Source organism: Microcaecilia unicolor, chromosome 1 (assembly GCF_901765095.1).
Source record: "Microcaecilia unicolor chromosome 1, aMicUni1.1, whole genome shotgun sequence".
Taxonomy (NCBI): domain Eukaryota; kingdom Metazoa; phylum Chordata; class Amphibia; order Gymnophiona; family Siphonopidae; genus Microcaecilia; species Microcaecilia unicolor.
This window is the reverse complement of record NC_044031.1, coordinates 429,931,201-429,956,275: the sequence shown is the minus strand read 5'-3', so window position 1 is coordinate 429,956,275 and position 25,075 is coordinate 429,931,201. Positions and strand designations below refer to the sequence as shown.

Genomic DNA, 25,075 nt, shown 5'->3' with positions numbered 1-25,075 from the left:
CCCTCCATTGCCCCTGGTACAAAATAAGTAGCTAAATATATGTAAACCGCTTTGGATCTAGTTGCAAAAACCTTAGAAAGGCGGTATACCAAGTCCCATTTCCCTTTGCTGGCTCGTGATGCTCTTCACTAGCCATATATTAAGCCCCAGTGATACCCGTCCTCCACGTCTGATATATTTCCCTCTCTCTCTCCTAAACTCCCGATCAGGCGTTCCTCTTTCGCTCATTCCTTTCTTCTGCGTATGCCTATTCTTGAAAGTTATATTTAACGTTACTAGCAAACCTTCTTGCTAGGCACAGCTACTCTACGACTTATTTTTCCCTCCCCGCAACTTTTTCTTTCTCTAACGCCGCGCCCCCCTCTGTCGCAATTTCCTGTTCTGTTTTCCGCAGGGCGGGAGTCACGTGGCGGAGGGGAAGAAGTTGCGTCAGAGGGGGCGGGATCCGACTTAGCTTTCCGTGGCTGCTTGCTGGGAGCGTGCATGACTTATCACCACCAGCGCTATTAAAAGCAAGTCTTTGAAGGTAGGTTGCGGCCGGGGGGGGGGGTGCGAGATTGAGGGCGAAGTAGTGGACGGTTGGATCGCGCGCGTCAGGGGAGTGAGAGATACCGGACCGCGGGTGGGGAGGCGTGCTGAACCGGGGACAGTGGATGAACGAGAGAGAAAGCGACCAGACCGTAGGGTTAAAGGGGAGGGGAACCCTGGACGAGAAGGGTGCTCGGCGAGTGAGCGCCTGAGGGCGGTGAAATGCGTCTGGCTCGCTATATGGGGGGAAGGGGTTCCGTTTTTCCCGCCTCTTTTACTGGTCCTGCTTGAGCTTGGAGGGAAGCGCTGCTCGCTATCTTCCCGCGTCCTCCGCTGTTCATGAGCGAGAGGTGTGTGTGTAGTCGGGTTAAGGCAGGGAGACAGATTTTTGTGCTGCATACTCATGGTTTAGTTAAAGTAGCTTACAGCTATTAATAGTTGACATTTTTTTCAAGTATATTCGTGTTATGTAAAAAAAATAACGTACAGTTAGGGCGCTACAGATGTGCTTTGTCGAGCAGTGGTGGAGTTTGGTATGTACCACCTATAAATTTGAAGCATATGTAGCAGAGAAATCCAATAAGGTACATAAATAACTGCTTTGGTGTTTGTTACACAATACAACCTTCTAAAATAATAAACATGTTTTGTAAAAAAATGTTTATATGACGATGTAGAAGATTTATAAGTCTTCTGATAAAGGAAAAATGTTGAGTAGCTATAATATGTATATACTAAATTGGATTGTAAGCCACATTGAACCTGAATTCTTCGGGATAATGTGGGATGCAAATGTCATTATAAATAAAATTGGTACTCTGCAAAAACTGAAACCTGTGGTCACTGCATCACCACCACAAAATTGTGCCTTTGGTAGCAGTGCATTCCTTCCTTATAGTGGCGGTGACTCGGTACATTTTTCTTTTCCACCTCACACTGCACAGCACAGTTATGTTATCGCCTTGCTCCTTTTCACTGCTCATATGTAGAAGGGCACAAGAGGGGAGGGGGCTTTCCATAAAAGCTGAAATTATGCTTAAAATGACCTGCATGGAGAAGCTTTACTTCAGCCCAATTTCCCTTTGCCCGTTTTCCCCCCCTTCTATGGTTTTAGCCTGTCTTAGAGTTGTTTCAACCCCACTGTAGCAAATGTACACTGTTTTCTTTGTATGGCGTACAGATCCTAACTTTAAATGGTAACTACCCAACAAAGGTTAATTTCCTGTAGCACCTTTTCTTTTAAACTTTGATTTCCTAATTTTTATTATAAAACTAAAGACTTGACCTAAGCTAGAGGATTGGTGCAAGCAGTAACTCGCACTTGCTTTTGGAGGACATTTTATACCTTGATGCAGTTGTAAGTGTTGTATAACTTGCTGTATAACAGGCAATGAAGTTTAACATGTTTAATATAAATCACCAATAATGTATAAATTTTTAACGGTAATGTAGGTTTAGTATTCAAGATGATCTTACAGTAGGATACTGATATTTCATGCAAAACCTGCACATATGATACTTTTTTGCTTTCAGGTGCCAATATTCTACTAATTTCTTCAGAGAGTACTGCTGGAAGTTCTGTTTACTCATACTTCTGCACCGCACAGACAGGGGTCCTCTGTTATAGCCCATTCTTTCAGGTTTCTGATAACTATTTGCTCTGCAGAATAACTAGGAGTTGATATATACAATGGGTGTGTGGGGGGAGGAGAGATGATTAGCAGTAGGGACTTCTGCTTGTGTTCAGCTCAATATTGGTGTGCTTCAGCCTCCCTTTCTCCTGAAAGCTTGTTAAAATTTTGTTTAGAAATTTTTTGCTTCAAGTAGAAAAGTAAAGCTGGAGCAAAGGAATGCCAGAGCTTCTAGCTTGCTAACATGCCTTTGTGTTGCACAGCAAATGTTTTTGCTCCCAAGCCCTAGTTTTACTGAGCCCCAGTAATAGCTTCTGCTAATGTCGGTCTTTTCTTAAGCTTACTCTAGCAATAACTAGTTTTGGCTGTCCCTTGGCTTAACACAGTTGGCATTTCCATGGTATGCTTTGCTGACTCTTACAGAGTATGCCCAGTAGTCATACTTTCCTTATTTACTCAGTCTTATACTCTGCATTTTTCAACTCATGCACCAGATATGGGGAACCTGTTTGAATCAGATGGCTATATTCCATTTCAGGGAGGTCTCGTATGCAACCTGAAATAGAACATGTGTGCTTAAGTATATACTTTCAGTGTGTATGCTCAGAAATATGCTTACATATTTAGTTGTATTTATTGGAGAAAAATTGAACACATACTTTTATAACTCAAAATTCATGAAAGCAAAACTAAACTTTGAGAGGAGGCGAGCAGGTCATTTAAGTCATTAAAGAGTCCTTAAGCTGCAATATAAAGTGGCCTTAGTGTGTGCCCTTAGGTGGATTTTTCCCACATGCTAAGGCCACTTTTACTGCAGCCATACAAATGCCTTAAAATGTTTTATTTTTTTGTATTAATGGCCATGTGCTATAATGTTAGCATTAGCAGGGCCATTAAAAAATAATTTGTAGGCAGTAAGGGCTCAGCACAGTATCTGTGCTAATTATTTAGTGTGTGGGAACGTAGATGTCCACTCTGTGCACATGACATGGCCCCTCAAAAAATAAAATACATTACCATAGAATGTATGAGCATGTTCTGCAGTACTCCCATTTTTTTTTGTTGTTGTTAGGCATGTGTTAGCGCCTAATGCAGTTTAGTGAAAGGACCTCCAAGAGTCTGTCTGCACATTGAGACAAAATTAAGACCAAACTAGAAAATGTCTGTTTGGATTTTGCTGACACCTTTTTCATTAGTAGCTCAAGGTGAGTTGCATTCAGGTACAGTGGGTATTTCTCTGTCACTGGAGGGCTCACAATCTAATTTTGTACCTGAGGCAATGGAGGGTTAAGTGACTTGCCCTAGATCACAAGGAGCAGCAGTGGGATTTGAACCAGCCACCTCTGGATGTCAATACTGGTGCTCTAACCACTAGGTTACTCCTACATTCCATGATGACTGAGTACACGAGCTTAATGATAAAATACACACTAAAAATGATGCAACAAAAATATTTTATTAAAAAAAAATACATTCTATTTGTAATTCGCTAGCTGCTCTTATGTATTTAAACATTTACTAAGCTGCACTAGTGACTTCTGTGCGGTAATGCCGAGACAACCCATTCACTTTGAATGGGCTGTGTCGGCATTTCTTTGTGGCAGCCACCAATCCAGTTTAGTAGGGGAGTTAACTGAAATTTTAAAGATCTATAGAAATAGTCTCACTGTTTTTCTTCCTTCGAAGTCCACTCCATCCATCTATTTGCTCCTCTGCCTCTCCGAATAGCAGTCATTTATCGACCCCCTGATAAGTCCCTTTCTTCCTTTCTCACTGACTTTGATGCCTGGCTTTCCTTCTTTCTTGAACCTTCATCTCCTTCCCTCATTCTTGGGGATTTTTTTTTTTTTACATTCATGCTCATGATCCCTCTGACTCTTATGCTTCTCAGTTTCTTGCTTTAACATCTTGCTAAAGTCTCCAGTGATCTGTTCCTGGCCAGATCCAAAGGTCTCTATTCTACCTTCATCCTTCTAGATCTATCTGCTGCTTTTGATACTGTTGATCACAGCCTACTCCTTGATACGCTGTCCTCACTTGGATTTCAGTACTCTGTTCTTTCCTGGTTTTCTTCTTATTGCTCCCAGCGTACCTTTAGTGAATACTCTAGTGGATCCTCCTCTACTTCTATCCCACTGTCAGTTGATGTACCTCAGGGATCTGTCCTGGGACCTCTTCGTTTCTCCATCTATACTTCTTCCCTTGGTACTCTGATCTCATCCCATGGTCTTCAGTATCATCTTTACACTGATGACTCCCAGATCTACCTCTCCACACCAGAAATCTCAGCCAAAATCCAGGCCAAAGTATCAGCCTGCCTGACATTGCTGCTTGGATGTCTCAGCGCCATCTGAAACTAAACATGACCAAGAATGAGTTTATCTTTCCCCCTAAACCAACCTCTCCTCCTCCCCCATTCTCTATTTCTGTGGATAACACTCTCATCCTTCCTGTCTCATCAGCTCGTAATCTTGGGGTCATCTTTGTCTCTTCCCTCTCCTTCTCTGCACATATTCAGCAGACTGCTAAAACCTGTAGTTTCTTTCTCTGTAATATCACCAAAATTCGCCCTTTCCTTTCTGAGCACACTACCAGAACCCTCACCCACACTTATCACCTCTCGATTAGACTATTGCAACTTGCTTCTCACAGGTGTCCCACTTAGCCATCTCTCTCCTCTTCAATCTGTTAAAAATTGTGCTGCATGACTAATATTCCGCCAGTGTCATTATGCTCATATTAGCCCTCTCCTCAAGTCACTTCACTGGCTTCCTATCAGTTTCCGCATACAGTTCAAACTCCTCTTATTGACTTACAAGTGCATTCACTCTGCGGCTCCTTAGTACCTTTCCACTCTCATCTCTCCCTACATTCTTCCCGGGAACTCCGTTCACTGGGTAAATCTCTCTTATCTGCACCCTTCTCCTCCGCTGCTATCTCCAGACTCCATTCCTTTTATCTTGCTGCACCATATGCCTGGAATAGACTTCCTGAGCCGGTACGTCAAGCTCCATCTCTGGCCGTCTTCAAATCTAAGTTAAAAGCCCACCTTTTTGCTGCTGCTTTTAACCCTTATTCACTTGTTCAGAACCCTTATTTTATCATCCTCACTTTAATATTCCCTTATCTCTTGTTTGTCCTAATTAGATTGTAAGCTCTGTTGAGCAGGGACTGTGTCTTCATGTTCAGGTGTACAGCGCTGCTTACGTCTAGTAGCGCTATAGAAATGAGTAGTAGTAGTAAGTATTGTTGGTGTAATGGCAGCTTAACATAATTCAGGTATTAAACATATTCAACTTGTTGTTAAATATCTCCTTCCTCCCTTGCCTGGTGTGATTCCCTTTCTCATATCTCCCTCCGGTGCAGCAACAGTAGATTTTAAAAACAGTATTGAGAATCAGAGCTTTTGTGCTGCTGACGCTGTGCTTTCTTCTCCCACCCCCCCCCCCCCAATACTGTTATCAGGAAATGATGGGGTTGTTGGCAGGGCTTGCACAAGAGCGCAAAGGCTCTGGTGCTTGATATTTGTGCTGTGAACAGGTTATTGAAGAAAAACACCTAAAACTAATTTCTATATTATACCATTTTATATCAGGCCTCACTAGAAGCTTCAGAAAGCTGCAGGTTCCTCACCACTTGACTAGGCCTTTAAAATATGATCAACATAAGCATTGGCTTATACTCTTCAACCTTGAGTTTGATGTGATTGACAGCTCTGTTTCAGTTAGTATGCTAATTGGTTTGAGCTTATGTCTCCAAAGTGAGGCTGGCAAGGACAGGTCATGCAGAATTTGCTGGGATACAATCTTGTGCCCCAAGTGAGGACACTTTTTAATTCTAAAAATTATTTTTTTTGTAGTTTAGACCAATGTTATCCAAATTTTGAAAATGACTGTAGTCACCTCTTACCCTTAATGTGTTTTATTGAATGCATTTGGTAACTTCACAATTTTCTTTCAGTTCTACAATGAATACAAATATGAAGCAGAGAACAGATGCAGAGAAACTTACTGGAAGTATCAAGGTATGAAGTAATTAAAAAAAAAACAAAAAACCTCAAACCTGAAAATAGCAAATGTATAATGGTCATGCATCCTGTTGGAAATCTGTTCTTATGCACATAGCAAGGACTTCTTGGTGTTGAAGATTCAGAGGATGGGGGATTGCACATGTCGGCAATCCTGCACAACACACTTCATGGCAAGGAAGGATTTTTAGGTACTGGGTTCAGGTTGAGAGAGGGTGCAGGGAACAGGTGAGTACAGAAGGCTTTAGGCTTAGAAAGAGGGAGAAGACGGTCTTCATAGTGAAGCGGAATGGTGGGGGCAAAGGAGCGAGGGAGACAAATAGGTGAAGCAGGGGGAGGATTGCAAACAAAAAGAGCAGGGTAAGTGCAGGAGTGGTGGTGTGGGTGTTCACCCTAGGCAGGCTTCCCCCTCTTCAATGTTTTTTTCCACAACCGGGCAGGACATGACCCTCCTTTCTCAGATGCTCAGGTGACTCCAAGCCCAGCAGCCCCTCACTGAATACTGGTATCGATGGGGACTATGAGCCACACTAAAAGCCTTTTATCAATTTTGTATGCAATTCTGGTCATCGTATTTCAAAAAAGATATAGTGGAATTAGAAAATGTACAGATAAGAGTAACATGATAAAGGGAATGGTTTGACTTCCTATGAGGAAAGGCTAAAGCAGCTGGGGCTCTTCAGCTTGGAGAGGACTGCTGAGAGGAGTTATGATAGAGGTCTGTAAAATGAGTGGAATGGAACAGGTAGTCATGAATTGCTTGTTTACTCTTTTTTTTTTCCCCCCCCCCCCCCCCCCCCCAAAAAAAAAAATACTAAGACTAGGGGGCATGCAATGAAGCTACAAAGTAGTAAATTTAAAAAAAAATTGGAGAAAATATTTCTTCACTCAATGTGTAATTAAACTCTGGAATTCATTGCCAGAGAATGCAGTAAAAGCAGTTAGCTTAGTGGGGTTTAAAAAAAAAGGTTTGGATGGCTTCCTAAAAGAAAAGTCCATAAGCCATTATTAAGAGGACTTGAGGAAAATCCACTGCTTATTACTAGGATAAGCAGCATAAAATGTATTGTACTGTTTTGGGATCTTGCCAGGTACTTGTAACCTGGATTGGTCATTGTTGGAAACAGGATGCTGGGCTTGATGGACCTTTGGTCTGTCCCAGTATGACAACACTTTTGTACTTGGTACCCCAGCTTGCCCCACAACCACCCCCTGACAAGCAGCAATAGTATTCAGCATGTTTTATCGGGAGGTAATAAGCTGGCATCACAGCTTCAGTACTGGCTCCTGTGGGAGCAAACTGCCCCTTAATTGGGTGGCAGAATCTATAACCCACAGCAATTCTCCTTACTGTCCAGCTTATTATGGTAGAGCATTGGGATGCAGACTTAGGCTGTATAGTCACAAAACTGCTCAGTCTAAGGCAGACTAGTGAGGACAAGAACAAAAAAAGAAAAGCCAAACATTTTAAAAGAGAACGTACCAAAAGGCCACTTTCAGCTCGGCAGGAGATTCTGAACCTCCCCAAATGTACAGCAGGTCTATCATCCAGCAAGCAGATGGTAATGCAAGCTGGGGAGAGATCAATGCCAACAGTACTGGCTCAATGTAGAGAGCAGGAGAATGCAGTTGTACTTTCCCATTGCTATCCCTGCAAAAACTGCTGCCATGTGGACTGAAGGAGTAGGGGGAAGCTGCCTAGCATTGGATTATTCACATATGAGCTAGAGAGCCTCATGCATAGATTTGTCTGGAGGATGTCTCCATTCAGTGTGGCTGTTCCCTTGCTGTCTACAGAGAACCCTTGTTAAAGGTAAGCAGTTCTACTTTTTATGACAGGTTTTGCGAGTATATGCTAGTGGTATCTGTCAGTAATCACTATTAAAACCTGGTTTAATTTGTTTTACTCCCCAGTGAGCCTTTCTCTCAAGTTCTTCATGTAACCAAATTGGCTTTATAAGATGTACTCTGTAGGAATTTGTCCTATATCTTCCACATATGCTGCAAAATCTATTTTCAGAATTCAAGTAGCACATAACTGCCAATGTTAACTTATGTACTAATCCAGCAAACGTACATTTTCTTCTAATTTCTGAAATAATGATCAGAGCACGTTTAGCATATCTGCTAGATAATCTGATGTGAATGTGTGGTTATATACAAAGGGAACATAGGAGGGAAAGAAGGTGTTCTGAGTTAGTCTTGGTGGTGAGGGTGATATCTTAATCTATATTAGGCTGTTTTTCAATGTCACTTTGTTCAGTGTAGTGTAACCATTTTATTGATGAAGTGGGAGATAAGTGGATTGGACTTCAAAATTTTATGTTGGCTGTTTGACTGAACCTCAATGCTGCCTACAGCAGGAGCATTCCATGGTCATCACAAGTCTCTACAGGTGTGTTTCCATCAGGCTGAAAACTTGCTGTTATTTATCCCCACCTCAAAGGAGCTGACACTGAAACGTAGAAGTCTCTAGCTGGAGATATGACAGGTGCTTGATTAGTGCTGTGGAGAAAAAACCCTCAGAAACCGGAGGCTGTAAGCTTAAATGTATAACACACGCTTAGTCATATTATGTGGAAATGCCCATTTGAGATTTCTTAGAGGAGCAGGCTAAATTGAGGAAGTTGAAGATGGAGGTAGTAATGCCTAGGGCCAATAATATAACCTTGGTATCATAGCCTTCAGGGGAATGTGAACTAATCCATAACTTTCAATAGCTTTAAACATTGTCTGAAATGTGGTATTACGCCAGTTCCCACGGTGTCTGGCAATTGTTCTTTAGCTGAACAGTAAGATAATAATCAGCAGTAAGAACTTTACCGTGGGAAAGGTGAGCTTTTTTTCATGTGAAGTACAGTGTGAATCAGTAACTTTCTCACGCTGGTATTGAAAGAGAACAATTCTATCTATTCCTGTTTGGTTATCTAGCTTTGTTTGCTATGTTATGGTGGCAGTGTAATGATTTAAAAAAAAAAAACCCAGCATATTCAGTGGACTACATGTTAAAGTATTTACATTGTTAAAGGTGGCTAAAAAAATTAAAGAATTTCTCACATAAATAATAGCAACTGTGCACAAGCCACTGTATACAAAACAGAAAGATTAACAGACTAGAAAATTTCTGTATGGTTTGTCTAGCCTTTTTGTTTCAAGACCATTCATAAGTCTACTCAAATTTCCTTGCTCGGGGCAAAACTACACTTTCAAACACTGTCAACATTGTTCTGAAAGTTATTTTATTTTTATTATATGTTTGCCAGGAAATTTAATAGCTGCGATTTTCTGAGAGGGTTTGTTCTGGAGTCCAAGTAAGTCAGTTGACTAGTGAAAGGGAAACTAATTCAGAGAAATAAAACCTAAACTTAGACTGTGAGCCCACTAGGGACAAAGTAGCTATATATAATCCACTTCTGTTCTATCACAGGTGGTATGTCAGATCCATGAACCTTTACCCCTAAATATGCAGGTGATCTGATACTACCAATACCCATATTAAAACTAATTACATACAGCAAAGATGATTAAATGAAGCATTCCACTAATATTATGCAGCCTTCAGCATCCATTTCTTTAGTTTCTCAAGGTCTCAATACCCTCTTCCCTCCCCCTTTTGCTTTCAGCCAATCAACTCTTCTCCTGCCCTCTTGTAGTTTCTTATCACTTCTTTCATGCGCAGTCTCCCCCCCCCCCCCCCCCCCAAAATCCTTCCATACCTCTGCAATTTGCTTTGGGGCCCTTCCAGCTATTCTTGCTTCCTCCTTCATATACAAGTCAGTTGTGCTGGCACCTCAGTTTAATCTATAGTGTTGGCTGCAATGTAGCAACTAATAGAGGGAGCCAGGGGTTGTGGAGAGATCTGCCCTAGCAGAGGCTATAAGAAATGTCTGTCAGTTTCACACAGTTCCATAGCAGCAGGTAATTTCTATGGGATCATGTCAGCTGCTATGAAATCGTAAGAAAAGGGACTTTTAGGTGGTTGAATTTTGACTAAGGTTCTTTCCTTATCCTTCTAAATCAATGTAGATGCGAGTTTGCCAACATCCCAGCAAATGGGAGACAAAGGGCCACAAGTTTTCAGTGATGTCATTGATATATAGGAGTGTTGCAGCACCCTGTTTTCTGCAGATGAAGTACTGCAATGGAAGTGGGATTAATAGGCTCCCAGGGCAGCAGTCTTTAGGCTTCTTTCTCTGTTAGCAGGATCCTAGGCTGTCTGTAGCCCAAGTCCCTCTAGCTTTGAGACAGTTTGAGCACTGAAGTGCATAACTAGGTGAGTCAAAAATTATTATTTTTTGTTTGAAAATATAGATGATGGCAGATAAAGACCTGAATGGTCCGTCCTGTCTGCCTAGTGGTCACTCATCAATTCATGATTAAATCAACAATAAATGTGGTATAAAATACTTGATTCTGAACATTATTTAGTATTTCTGGGACATAGACCAAGTTCGCATGACACTGTCCTTATATTCCAATGGAGTTGCTGTCAAAGACCACACCAGGCCATCCCGAACTTGCCATATATGGGACACACTGTACAAGTATGCCCAGTATTGGCCTTTAGTTCTTTACAGCTGGAGTTGCCATCTAAGCACCAACACATTAACATATGCAATCATTTTTAAGTATTGTTTTTTTATACCATCCGTTTTCTAATTAAAGATCCTCTGTTCATCCCACGCCTTTTTGAATTCATAACTGTTTTTCTCCACCTCCCTTGGGAGGCATTCCAGGCATCGACTACCCTCTCTGTGAAAGAACTTTGCTGAGAACAAGCAGGCCATCCATGTTCTCATATCTGACGTCACCTGACAGCCTGGTACAGACACTGACTAGCAATGATCGTAGAAATTTCTAGCAGCGTCCCACCTTGCATGCACTGGTGTCTTCCCACCCGCAGGTCGCACAGTCTTAATTTTTTCACATTGCGTTACTGCAGTACCTTCCCTTGCAGGTATTTTTTTTTTTTTTAAGATCTCCGTACAATGTTGATATAACAACATAAAATGCCCAAAACATAGCAGATAATCCCAACTCACTACAATTCTCGCCCAACCAAACCCTCAGGACACACTCGAAACTTCAATATTTTTATAAACCGTTTATAATATAACTCTCCCCCCCCCCCCTTCACACCCACACCAGCAAAAAAAGGGGGCCCCCATCCCTTCCCCCTCACCCCCCCCCCCCCCCCCCGTGCACCCCCCCCCCCCCCCCCGTGCACCCCACCCTAAGTCATGTCCTTACCACCACCACGTGCCTCAACACGAGCAGTGCAAAACAAAGGGCACCCAAATTGCCTCCCATTTTGCCAGTTTTATGACGTATTGCCCATTGCTTCTCCATTTCACAAACGTACCACAACTTGTTCACCAATTTTATCAAAGAAGGGACCTGAGAAGACCTCCAATTGGCAGCCAACGTGACCCTAGCAGCTGACATTGCATGTCAAACCAGAAGAGATTGGGATGTGGTCAGGCCCAGAGGTTTCTTGGGGAAAAAGAAAAAATTCAGGTGCCCATTTAATAGGCCGACCAATCCACCTTTGAAGATGATACTGGACAGCCTTCCAAAATGCCCTGACTTTAGGACCACCAAATGTGACCCATAGTGCCCTTCTGTCCACATTTCCTCCAACCCAAGGGGGATGCCGTAGCAAACGTGGTTCAAGCGAACTGGTGTCAGATACCATCTGTATAAAACTTTTACAGCATTTGCCTTGAAAGGAACGGAAATAGAAACCCTCGATAATGCTGTTTCTATAAAAGACCACTCCTCATCAGGCAAGGTCAAACCCAAATCTCTACTCCATCTGACTCTATGCTCCACCAGGCCCCTCACCTGCGTACGTTGATACGAATATAAGCAAGTGATAAGACCCTTCGTACCATTAGAATCCTCACACAGATCCTCCAGAAAGGAATCCTCTCGAAACACCTTGGACCGTATTTCAGCTGAAGACAGAAAATGCCTCACTTGTATATATGCAAAAAGATCCTTAGGAGAAACTGCATAGGACTCAACTAGAGTGTTAAAGGAAAGGATCTGCATCAAAAAAATTGACCCCATGTCTCAAGGCCAGCCCTAAACCAGGACCTAAATGTCCTTGATTGAAGACCAGGTAGGGAAAGGGGGTTATGAATCACAGGAGTAAATTTAGAGAGAACCAGGTCAGGCTTGACAAATACCATCCCAATAGTAGAATGTAGTCTGAATCAACGGGCACACCTCCCGCCCCAAAGAGCGATAATGCAGAGAAAGCCACATTAAGGTGCGCAAACCAACCGACTCCTGCTCCAACCCAATCCATCGCTTCTGGGAACTCGCATGAAACCACTCAATGGCAGACCGGGCCTGTGCCACCTTATAATACCAGTACACATTGGGAACTCCCAAACCCCCTTGCCTCTGTTCCCTATACAATACCGTTCTAGCTAACCTCTCCCTTTTGTTAGACCAAATAAAGCGAAGAAGACGATCTTTGATACCTGAAAGAAATTTACGTGACAGATGAAGAGAGAGAACTTGAAAAAGGTACTTCAAACGGGGCAACACATTCATCTTTAAGGTAGCAATCCGACCAAACCATGATAGATCAATAGACCCCCCACTTCTCTAGATCCTTACTTATGTCCTTCAAGAGAGGGGGATAATTAGCCACAAATAAGTTGGAAAACTTTCCAGTGAGACAGACCCCCAAATACTTGAGACCTCGGGAAACCCAATGAAAAGAAAAGGCTTTTTTTTTTTAAAGAACTTAAAATGGAGTTTGGAATACCAAAGGCCATAGCTTCCGATTTAGACATATTAAGCTTAAATCCCGATACAGAAGAATATTCCCCTAACATCTTTATTAAATTGGGCAGCAAAGTTAACGGTTTGGATAGGGAAAGCAAAATGTCATCCATGACCAGCGCCAGCTTATATTCCTGACCCCCTACCACCACTCCCGCAATATTAGGATTAGAACGAATCGCTACTGCAAGAGGTTCCATGACCAGAGCAAATAACATGGGCGATAGAGGGCACCCTTGACGCATCCCCCTATATAAAGAAAACAAAGAAGATTTACCTCCATTAATACGCTCACATGCCCGAGGGGACTGATAAAGAGCTTGAGTCCAATCCCAAACCAAATCACATCCGGTCCATAACACTTAGCATAAAAGGCCAATGAACCCGGTCAAAAGCCTTCTCAGCATCTAACCCCAGAAGGCACAATGAGGCTTTTGACTTTGCAGCCACATGAATCAAGTTAACCATCCGATGGACATTATCCTTTGCTTGTCTTTGAGGAATAAATCCAACTTGATCTGGGTGAATTAAATCGGGTAATACCCTAGCCATTCTATTTGCCAGGACTTTAGCAAGGATTTTAACATCGGAATTTAAAATAGAAATCGGACGGTATAAGGCGCACTCCAACTTATCCTTCCCGGTTTTGGAATAACTGCTATCCAAGCTTCCATTTTAGATGGCGGCAAAATCTGACCCTCCCCGACCCCGTTGAGAATTTCAACAAAATAGGAGCAAGTTCACCCCTGAAGATCCTATAAAAAAATCATTTGGCAGCCCATATAAACCCAGGGATTTCCCAGACGGCAAATCCTTAACTGTAACAACTTCACCCAGATGTTCCCGTCAAGTATAGCCCGTTGCTCCTCAGTCAAGACAGTGAGCTGCAAGGAGGCTAAAAAGGCTCCAATAACATCCTGCTGAATAGACGCATCTGCCCTATATAGAGACTGATAAAAAGACTGAAAACGCTGGCGAATCAAGGAGGATTGAGTTAACACTGAAGACTTGCCATCTCCAATCCGCAGGATAGTGCGATTTAATCTTTGTTGCCGCAGTTTAAGAGCCAACAACCGACCAGGTTTATTGTGATAAAACTAATACAGTTGTTGCTGCTGTCCCCGAACAAACTGAAGTTGCTCCGAATAAATGCAATCTAGTCTTAGCCGTAAAGCTTTTATCTGTCGCAAAATAGAAAGCGAATGCGAGACCTTATGGAGATCTTCCAACAGAGACAGCTGCGAAAGGCAGTCAGCAACCTCCTTTCGCCTGATCTGAGCCTGTGTGCTGGCTTGTTTTAGAAAAAATCCCCTCGAAATGGCCTTCAAAACATCCCAAACAATCCCCAGAGAGGGACCAGAATTCAAATTAATATCAAGGTACTCCCTCAGAAGTGAACGAAACTTAGCTAGAATTTTATCATCTTTCAGCAAAGAAACATTTAAGGTCCATCTGGCATCCTTCTCAACCTCACCAAAAGAAGCAAACTGAACCCAGGTTGGAGCATGATCCGAAATAGTAATAGAGCCAATATCAGACCAACAACTTCCCTGGAGCATAGATACATCCAGGAGCAGGTGATCTATATAGGAGTAAGAATTATGAGTGAGAATAAAAAGAATAGTCCCGAACTCGTCGATGATGTAACCTCCACACATCCCCCACACCCAAAGTGCGAGCGAAATCTACCAAAGCCTTAGCGTTTTTGACATGACTCGCCGACACCATCCCCGACTTATCTAAAGCTGGGTCAAAAAAGGCATTAAAGTCACCCCTGAGTACCAATTTACCATAGGGATCAGATTGAACAATCTTGCCAAGCCTAACAAAGAAATCACCCTGATTGTCATTTGGTGCATAGACATCATCCAGGGAAAAAGCCAAATTATTCAGCATGACGTGTATCAACAAAAACCTCCCCACAGGGTCCCGCCTGATCTTCAACACTTGAACCTGTAGGGAAGAATGGAGGAATGTGGCTACCCCTTGCTTCTTAGATGCGTTCACATCAGACACAAAGAAAACATGGGAATACTGCCGATGGGCCAAAAACTTCTCATGTTCCCTCCTCAAGTGGGTTTCTTGGAGAAAAACAATATGGGGTTTGTGGAACAAAATTTCTTTGAAAAGCTTTTGACGCTTTTGAGGAGAATTCAGGCCCTTGACATTATATGTCAAGAACTTTAAATCCATACTCATTTGAGCATCAAGAAACTGGAAGTCACTTCTGGCCAAGGCATGGTGGGCGGATGAGGACACACACACACACACACACAAAAAAAACCCCACAACCTCTGAACCTTCTCTCCTCCCTCAGCCTCAACCCCCCCCCCTTCAGTATACTATCAATTCCCAACAACGCTCCCCCTTCCCCCAACCCACCACACACCAATCAATGGCCTCAAGAACGACCAAAATGGGAAAACAGAAAAAAGAAACATCACCATACCCTATCCAGCAACCCAACCCCCCCACCCATCCGCTTCAAGCATCCTGTCCCCCCCCCTTTATTATACAACCACTTCCAACCAACCCCCCCCCCTTTAAACAAGCAACCCTCAACAATTGTACCCGAGCTAACAACCGATCATGCCACTCTCCCAATTAACCCTAGTCAAGAATAAAAAGCACAAAACAGTCACACTGTAGAGTCCGTCTCCTTGTGATGTAATCCTCAATCTTGGAGCCACCCATTTCCACTTTTGCAGGTGCTCTTTTGCAGATAAAACAGGCGCTGGAGGAACCGAGGCTGAAGACAACCCTGCCTCATGCAATATTTTCCAGGCCCCCTCAAGATGGTGGACCCGGGGCATTTTGCCCCCAATTGTAGAAGTCAGTGCAAACAGGAACGCCCATCTATACACTATTTTCCCCTGATTGAGAACTTCCAGTGCTGTTCTCATCAAGCGCCTTTGAGCCAATGTAAAAGCAGAAAGATCTTGAAAAACTTGCACTTTGGCATCATTGTAGTCCACATAGGGGGTCTGCCGCGCCTTCAGAAGCAATCTTTCTCTCACCTCCGAGCAGACAAATTTTGCTATATCTCACGGTCTGTTCTCCATTTGCTGACCAGGTGCCCTATGGGCTCTATCGATTTTCAGTTGGATCCTCCGATGTGTCTGGCTCTAGCAACTTAGCACAGAGGACCCGAACCACTGTCAGGACATCCTCCGAACCCCCGCACTCCGGGACACGTCTGCTACGGTTTTCCAGGTCATCGACCTTAAATTGAAGCTCAGTATACTGATCCAGAGCTGGGTCCACCTTCAAAGCAACTTCGAAGCATTGCACTCCATGCGGCACTCTAAGTCCTCCACTCTATCTCCTAATTCTTTCAAATCAGAACCAAGGGCATCCATTTTGTCCAGGATTTCATTCTTCGAGGCTTTAATCTCTTCACGTAAAGCATGAAGAGATTTCACAATACCTCTCTGGAAAGCACTTGTGTCCTCTGCCAAGCCCACCTCTGGCTGTGAAATCTCGGAGTCCGAGTGCAAACGTAACAGCGGGGACACGTGGCGCCGAAGGCCCTTCGGAGTCTTTAGCATTTGGCGTTCCGATTCTTTACGGGAGTGTGACACGGACTTACTCATTCTGTCGACATATAGCTTATGCAGCTCCACTTCCACAATTTGAGAGAAGGTAAGGCAGGATAAAAGCTAAATCCGCGTTTTACATTGAGAGGGTGCAAGAGCTTTTAGTTCAGGCTGCCATCAGGCACCGTGACGTCACTTCCTGTCCCCCGTGCAGGTATTTTTGTCCCTTTCACAATTAATCTTTTATTTTGCTTCCTTTTTAGGTGGGTTGTTTTTGTATTTTTTAAATAGTAATTTCAGCTCTTCACGTTTCATTTCCTTTTATTTTTTTTTTAAATACTTTATAGCATCGGAATGGAACACAGCATTACAAAGCATGAAAAGGCATAAAACAGTGAAGACAATCACACCAAGAATACAGTAATGCTCTAACAAACAGTACAGCAGTAATACAGTCCCGTCCAGTGGCAATTTTGAATAGAAAAACCCTTGCAAATCATGCGCACCTTTTAAAGCTCCACCATACATCCAAACAGCCCTAACCAGTCCCTATCCCACCCTCCATGAGTAAGACCTTTGGTATCTGGTTCATGTAGAGACCTCAAGATTCATGTGAAAGGGAAGAGAAACTATCCAGATACTGTTGCCATAAAGCCCATGTGTTGCTGAAGGTCTCTTACCCTGTTTGATATGTGGAAATTCAGACTGGGCTATTTGCCGCATTTGTTGCTCCCACTATGCCACAGGGAGTGCCTCCTCAGATGCCCAGTATTGTAAGATGGTTTGTTTGACCAATAACGGCACAAAGCACCCCCCCCCCCCCCCGGGGTTGGTGGGATCGTCGGGGGGGCCCCCCCCCCCCCCCAGAGGTTTATCGGACCTCCAGCCCCGTTGCTCAGGGCAGGGGTAGTCAGGGCCTGGTGGTCCCATGGACCTCCAGCCCCTGTGTTTGACAGGTTTGGTATTTTGACAGCCCAGATCTGTGAAACAAGTGTGGGAGGATTCAATTCGCCCATACTTCTACCCCATGATCAGAGATAATTGCGCTGCTTAAATTTGCTTGCATTATCTCTGATCATAGGTGTAATAGCGCCCTGCGCTAGTTTAGAGCGCTGTTTGGAACAGCACAGGGCTTTTGATCATGAGGGTACAAGTGCATTACTCTGCACTTTTTTTAAATCAAATTTTAACTTCCAAACATTAGATTGTTAATTTTTCTTTTAACTTTTGCAGTTCCCTTTTTATGTTGTCCATTCCCTCCGGGATGCCCACTCTGTTGCAAATCTTGGTGGTATCAGCAAAAAGGCAAATCTTACCTTCTAACACTTTGACAATGTTGCTTACAAATATATGGTATAGAATTGTCCCTAGCACTGATCTTGATGCACTCCACTACCCACTTTTCCTTCCTCTGACTGAATTCCATTAACTGCCACCCTCTGGCATGTGTGTCAACCAGTTTCTAATCCAGTTCACCACTTTGTGTCCAAACTTTAGCCTGTTGTTTATTCTGAGCCTCCTATGAGGAACTGTGTTGAAGGCTTTGCTGAAATCTCTTAACACATGTCCTCACACCAGTTCTCTGGTCACCTAGTAAATTGTTTGGCACAATTTTCCTGCGGTAACCATGTTTCCTTGAATCTTGTAACCCATTGGATTCCAGAAAATTCACTATCCTTTCCTTCAGCAGCACTTCCATTACTTTTCCAGTGACTGAAGTGAGACTTACTGGCCTGTAGTTTCTCACTTCTGTTACCACTTTTGTGAAGAGGGACCATGTCTGGTCCACAGAATCTCTCCCATCTCCAAAGATTTATTAAACAAGTCCTTTAGGGAGCTCAGAGGTTCTAGCAGGTCCTCTTAATATCCTGGAATGAATACTGTCGGGTCCCATGGCTTTGTCCACCTTTAGTGGATAGAGCAGTGTGTTATGTATAACTTCATGGGGTGTCTCCTAGGTTTATTTTTTCCCCTATTCCACTCGGGAGTTTAGACCTCTATAATAACACCCCTCAGCTATCTGTTGTCCATACTGGAGTCCTTGATTATTTTGGTCACCCTTTTTTGTGAACAGTTGGTTTTTTCCAACTCTGGTTAGTTGGGGCTTGGGTACTTCCCACATTTCTACCGTGATCTAGGGAAAGATTTATTACATGTTAGTTTATTCTCCTTGAATTCTGCTGGATCATTCCTGTGTACACTCTAACGCCAATAATCTATGGCTTATGAAAGCTGCTCCTCTGTAGAGAACATGAAGGTTTTTTGTTATAACCTATTGTTTCTAGTTTTCCTCCTCTCTTCAATAGAGGAGGGGGGGGTTGATGATTTTATAGCTGTGGCTCATAGGAGTGGCCTAGTGGTTAGGGTGGTGAACTTTGGTCCTGGGGACCTGAGGAACTGAGTTCAATTCCCACTTCAGGCACAGGCAGCGCCTTGTGACTCTGGGCAAGTCACTTAACCCTCCATTGCCCTAGGTACAAATAAGTACCTGTATACAATATGTAAGCCGCATTGAGCCTGCCATGAGTGGGAAAGCGCAGGGTACAAATGTAACAAAAAAAAATCTAGGTGGGTTACAGGATAAAATGGCCATTCTCTCCCCTCTCCTTGCCCCTGCAGGCCAAACTGCCTTCCCTTCCCACACCTGTATGCTCGTGGCCACTGTTAGATCATAGAGCTCTTCCTCTGTTTTGTAGCTGCTGCTGCTGCTGCAATTACTGCTGAAATATGAGCCATTTCTTTGCTGCATGGCACAGGAACTATCGAATGCAAGTTCGGTGCTATGTGGTTCAAACTCCCACAGAGCTGCTCCAGTATAATGCAGCACTAAAAGAAAATTTCTAGTTGTAATGGTGACCTTGGTGCCTGGGAGTTGTCAAGCCCTGTTGAAGAATACTATTTTTTAGGTAGATTCTAAAATCTTCTGCACCACAGCTATGGGACTGGTTCCACTTTTGTTATATTTCTGTACTAACGCCTAGTGTTTCTGGTACTGTTACTACGCATTAATTGTATAAGCAGTTAACTGGTATTTTATCTTCAACAGAGCTACTTCGTGGACAGTGGAAATTGCAGTATTGGTCAAAGACGAACTCTTAAGATAATTCAGCCCTCTGCAGCAGGATGCCTAGTTGGCAGAGTAAATGAGGTATGCAGTTTCTTTTACCTAGCTTGTGGAAATGCTGTAAACTATCCTTTTATGTTGGAGGGCTTCTGAACTCCTTGCTCTCAAAAGAACGGGTCTGTTCTCAACTCCTTGCTCTCAAAAGAACGGGTCTGTTCTCTTGAGGCTAGAGTAGCAGACTTGGAGGAGCTGAGGGAGACAGGCACATTGTACAGAAGTCCCACCTCCAGTCTGGCAGTCCGTATGCTGCCTTGGAGGAGAGAGGTCTCCTAGAAGGAGAACATCACCCTGGTGAAGTAGGAAGTACTCCTGTAGCCAGGACCTGCCCACCAGGGGATGTACTATCCTCTCGCACCAAGGATACGTCTCCGAGAACTTCTGCCCAGGTGGGAAAGGTTAGGACAGCTGTTGTAGTTGGTGATTTGATCATTAGGCATGTCGATAGCTGGGTGGCTGGTAGACGTGAGGATCGCCTGGTCACTTGCATGCCTGGTGCGAAGGTGGTGAACCTCGTGTCACCTGGACAGGATCTTAAGTAGTGCTGGGGAGGAACTGACTGCCTTGGTACATGTGGGTACCAATAACATAGGAAAATGTGGAAGGGAGGTTCTGGAAGCCAAATTTAGGCTCTTAGGTAGAAAGCTGAAGTCCAGATCCTCCAGGGTAGCATTTTTAGAGATGCTCCCTGTTCCACCCACAGGACCCAAAAGGCAGGCAGAGATCCGGTCCCAATGCATGGTTGAGATGTTGGTGCAGGGATGAGGGATTTAGGTTTGTTAGGAACTGGGTGACGTTCTGGGAAAGGGGGAAACCGTTCTGAAAGGAAGGGCTCCACCTTAACCAGGATGGAACCAGGCTGCTGGTGCTAACTTAAAAAGGAGAGAGCAACTTTTAAACTAAAATGTGTGTGTTGGGGGGGGGGGGGCAGCCAACAGTCATCCAGGAGCACATGGTTCAGTGGGGAGTATCCTTGAAAGATACTATTGAAACAGGACATTTAGGGAATCTCAGTAGAGAGGTTTCAATGCTGAAAGTAAGCCAGGTGTTCTTATAATGAGAGAGCAGGATAAAGATGCACATTATCCCCTTCAACTTCTAAGCAGCTTGTAGATTAAGGGGAAAAAAAACACAATTTGAAGTGCCTGTATACAAATGCTGGAAGCTACAAAAAATAAGATGGGAGAGTTAAGAGTATATAGCATTAAATGATGAGGTAGATATAATAGGCATCTCAGAGACTTGGTGGAAAGAGGATAATCAATGGGACACTGTTAACAGGGTACAAGTTGTATCGCAATGATAGGATCAAATTGGAGGGGAGGTGCGCTATATGTTAGAGGGAATTGAGTCAAAATAAACATTCCTTATGAAACAGAAAGCAGTGTGGATAGAAATTCTATGTGTTAAGGGAAGGAATATTCTTGTAGAGCTGTATTACTGTCCACCTCGACAGAATGAACAGACATGAAGAAATGTTTACAGAGATTAGGAAAGCTGGCAAATTGGGAGCGCTATGAGTGATTTTCATTTACCCCGATATTGACTGGATAAATGTTACATCAGTGAGAGAAAATTTCTAAATGTAATGAAACGACTGCTTCTTGTAGCAACTGGTCCAGGAACCGACAAGATGGGGAGTCATTTTGGATCTGGTCCTCGGCGTGCCGTGCATAGTGTGAAAGGTGGTGGTGTTGGGTCCCTTGGGAAACAGTGATCATAACATGATCAAGTTTGAGCTATTATCTGGGATGAACATGCAAAGGAAATCTACTGTAGCTGCATTTAATTTTCAAAAGGTCAACTATAATAAAATGAGGAAAATAGTTAAAGAAACTAAAAGGATCAACTGCTACAGTTAGGACACTAAATCCAGCTTGAACGTCCTATATAATTCTCACCTCCAGTGTTCTAATGTGCCTGGTACCGTGGCTCCCTCGGAGGTGGTCTGCTAGGCAGTTTAGCATGCACTGACGTCAGTGCAGTGACTCCTCCCCCTGCCTGGGAAACAGCTGTCAGTGCCCTCCCTCGGCGCAACACCCAAGCCCCTGCCCTGCAAAACCGCAAGCCAGGCAGGGGGAGGAGTAAGGAAACACGCGGAGCGTGTTTCCCTACTCCTCCCCCTGCCTACCAATCAGCTCTCAGTGCCACCCCCCCCCCCCCCCTCAGTGCAACACCAAAGCCCCTATCCCCCCCTCTCGGGCACATCAACTCCCTCGCCACCCGCAGCCGCCAATACTAACGCTGTCTGGCCGCTGTTGCTTCTCCTGTGGAGCAGCAGCGGCCAGTACAAAAAGAAAAAAGCCCAAAAAAGATTTTTAACCTGAAAAGCGGCTCTGTTGTCACTGCAGCCGCTCCTCCTCTCCCCTCCACGTCACTGCCCCTGCAGGAAGACCCCAGAGGAGTGCAGTGACAGAGGGGAGAGGAGGAGCGGCTGCAGAGATGACAGCCAATGCCAGATGGCTGTCTAAGGAGCCGTGTTTCAGGTTTAAAATCTTTTTTTGACTTTTTTCTTTTTGTACCGGCCGCGGCTGCTCAACAAGAGACGCAGCAGCGGCCGGACAGCGTTAGTATTGGCGGCTGCAGGAGGGGGTTGATGTGCCCATGGGGGGGGGGATATGGGCTTGGGTGATGCGCCGAGGGGGGAGAGGAGGGTCGCTGGACATGGATGGCTGCGGGGTGGGGGCAGGGAAGAGGGAGGTGGGGAGGGGGTCCTGAGACCAGATAGGTGGTTGCAGGGGAGACAGAAGGGACGCTGCAGAGGGGGCAGGGGGAGAGGAGGGTTGTTGGACATGGGTGGCTGCAGGGGGGCAGGGGAGAGGAGGGTCGCTGGACATGGGTGGCTATGGGGGGGCAAGAGGAAAGGAGAGGATGGTCGTTGGACATGGATGGCTGCAGGGGAGAGGAGGGTTGATGGACATGGGTGGCTGCATGGGGAGAGGAGAGTCGCTGGACATGGGTGGCTGCAGGGGGAGAGGAGAGTCGCTGGACATGGGTGGCTGCAGGGGGAGTAGGGGAGAGAGGAGGGCCGCTGCATATGTGTAGCTGCAGGGGAGGGGGTCCTGAGACCAGATGGGTGGCTGCAGGGGGGCAGGGGAGACAGGAAGGACGCTGCGGGGGGGGGGGGGGGGATTTACCTTGCTAGCGCCCGTTTCATTGCCTACCGAAACGGGCCTTTTATACTAGTTATTCAATAATTCCTTCTTGGAAGCCCAGACCAGATGCATTCCATGTATTTGCAAAGGTGGAAAGAGAAAATGGCAGCCAGCATGGTTAAAAGGTGAAGTAAGAGGCTATTGCAGCCAAAAGGTTGTCCTTCAAAGAATGGAAAAAGGATCCAAATGAAGAAAAGAAGCAACATATGTCTTATTTTCTTTCTTTCTGTTCCTGCCAAACTCTGATAGAGGGGAGGGGCATTTTTACATAGCTGACACTGCTATAATTATTGGCAATATCTAGATTTATTTAAAAGGAAAGTTATTAATATCTTAGGGCAGTTTTAAAAGTATAATAAATTGTAAAGTGCTGGATCAGACACTACCATTTTGGTCCATTCAACTAGAGAATTCCCTTGATAGCAGCACTTAAGCTGACCCATTGGGACTTATAATCCCACCCACCCTCCCCACAACCCACCCACCCCAGGGTTGTCCACTCATTTATAGACAAACCAAACCTTATTAACTTTACTCCACAGTCATACACAGGCAGTCTTGCAGGCAGATACTCCAACATAGTACACCTGTTCATACCCATTTCAACCAATCAGGATGACTTTTATTCTCTGCAATAATTGTGCTGCTTTGGTTTCAAGGCCAATCATCTGGAAACTTAAAGCTTGTCCTATCTGCCTTCAGCTATCTACTTTAAAACAAGAGCTATATAAAGTAATGCAAGAATTAGATGCAATTAAAGCAACTTATAGGACTGTGCAGAATCATAACTTCTCACCACTGCCTCAGAGAATAAAACCACAAAGGAACAGATGGCTCACAGTAGGCTCAGGCAGAATTCGTCATGTGACACAGAAGCATCCGCCCGCACAAGTGTTGCCACTACAAAATTCTTTTGCTCCACTACAGCACTGTGATGTTCCTGAAACTAAAATTGAAGCAGAAAAAAAAGAAAAAGCAAAGAGGGAACAAAAAGAGGAGAAGGTACCCAAAGACAAAAGACACTCACAAATCACTAAACCCAAAACACATACTAGGAAATGTAGTTGGAAAGCAATGACCACAAATGCTCACAGTCTAAGCAATAAAATTCATGACCTTCAAGCCCTGATGTTGGAGACTGACTTGGACATAGTTGCAGTCACAGAGACATGGCTCCATTGTTCCCATGAATGGGATGTAAACATACCAGGCTATAATCTTTTTAGGAAGGATAGAGAGGGACGTAAAGGTGGAGGAGTAGCTCTGTATGTGAGAGATGATATCGCAGCAACTGAAATGACAGGGAAGTGGGGAAAGGAAGAAGCAATATGGATCACCTTAAAAAGAGAGGATAGAACCTTGGTCCACGTGGGTGTTGTCTATAGACCCCCGACACAATTGGAAGAACTAGATAAAGATCTGATCGCTGATATTCAAAAGTTGGGGAAGAAAAGAGAGGTGCTGCTGTTGGGAGATTTTAATCTGCCGGATGTAGATTGGAAGGTTCCGTCTGCAAAATCGGAAAGAAGTAGAGAGATTGTGGATGCTTTCCAAAGTGCTCTGCTCAGACAAATGGTGAACGAACCCACGAGGGAGGGAGCCACGTTGGATCTGGTGCTCACGAATGGGGATAGTGTGTCAAATGTCCGAGTGGCTGCACACCTGGGAAACAGTGACCATCAAACGGTTTGTTTTGATGTAACAGCTCATGTGGATGGCGGCCACTCCAAACTCAAAGTCCTGGATTTCAAGCGAGCTGACTTTAACAAAATGGAAGAATACCTGAGGAAGGAGCTGATGGGCTGGGAGGACATAAGAGAAGTGGAAGGACAGTGGTCCAGGCTAAAAGAAGTAATAAACAGGGCCACAGACCTTTATGTAAGGAGGGTAAATAAAAGCAAGAGAAAAAGGAAACCGATATGGTTTTCAAAGCAAGTGGCTGAGAAAATAAAGGCTAAAGAGTTAGCGTTCCAGAAATACAAAAAATCTCAAGTAGAGGAACACGGGGAGGAATACCGGATGAAACTGAAAGAAGCCAAGAGAGAGGTACGTCTGGCGAAGGCGCAAGCGGAAGAACAAATGGCTAGAAATGTACGGAGGGGAGACAAAAACTTCTTCAGGTATATTAGTGAAAGGAGAAAGACTAAAAAGGGGATTGTGAGACTAAAAGATACAGCAAAACGCTATGTAGAAAATGATGAAGAAAAAGCCAATTTGCTAAATAGATACTTTTGTTCTGTTTTTACTGAAGAAAATCCTGGGGAAGGACCGAGAGGGAC

The 25,075-nt window shown here is 44.2% G+C and overlaps 1 protein-coding gene across 4 annotated transcripts in view; it reads left to right on the top strand.

Annotated features, from left to right (window-relative positions):
- Positions 1–423: 423 nt before the first annotated feature.
- GMNN (geminin DNA replication inhibitor) overlaps positions 424–25,075 on the top strand; it is a 44,390-nt gene continuing 19,738 nt past the window's right edge. The window contains exons 1-3 of one of the 4 annotated variants that reach the window (XM_030212179.1): positions 424–526; positions 6,120–6,183; positions 19,567–19,668. In XM_030212179.1, coding sequence (XP_030068039.1) covers positions 6,127–6,183; positions 19,567–19,668 — 159 coding nt within the window. In that variant the 5' untranslated portion in view covers positions 424–526; positions 6,120–6,126. The other 3 variants (XM_030212170.1, XM_030212193.1, XM_030212186.1) reach the window with 3 other exon arrangements.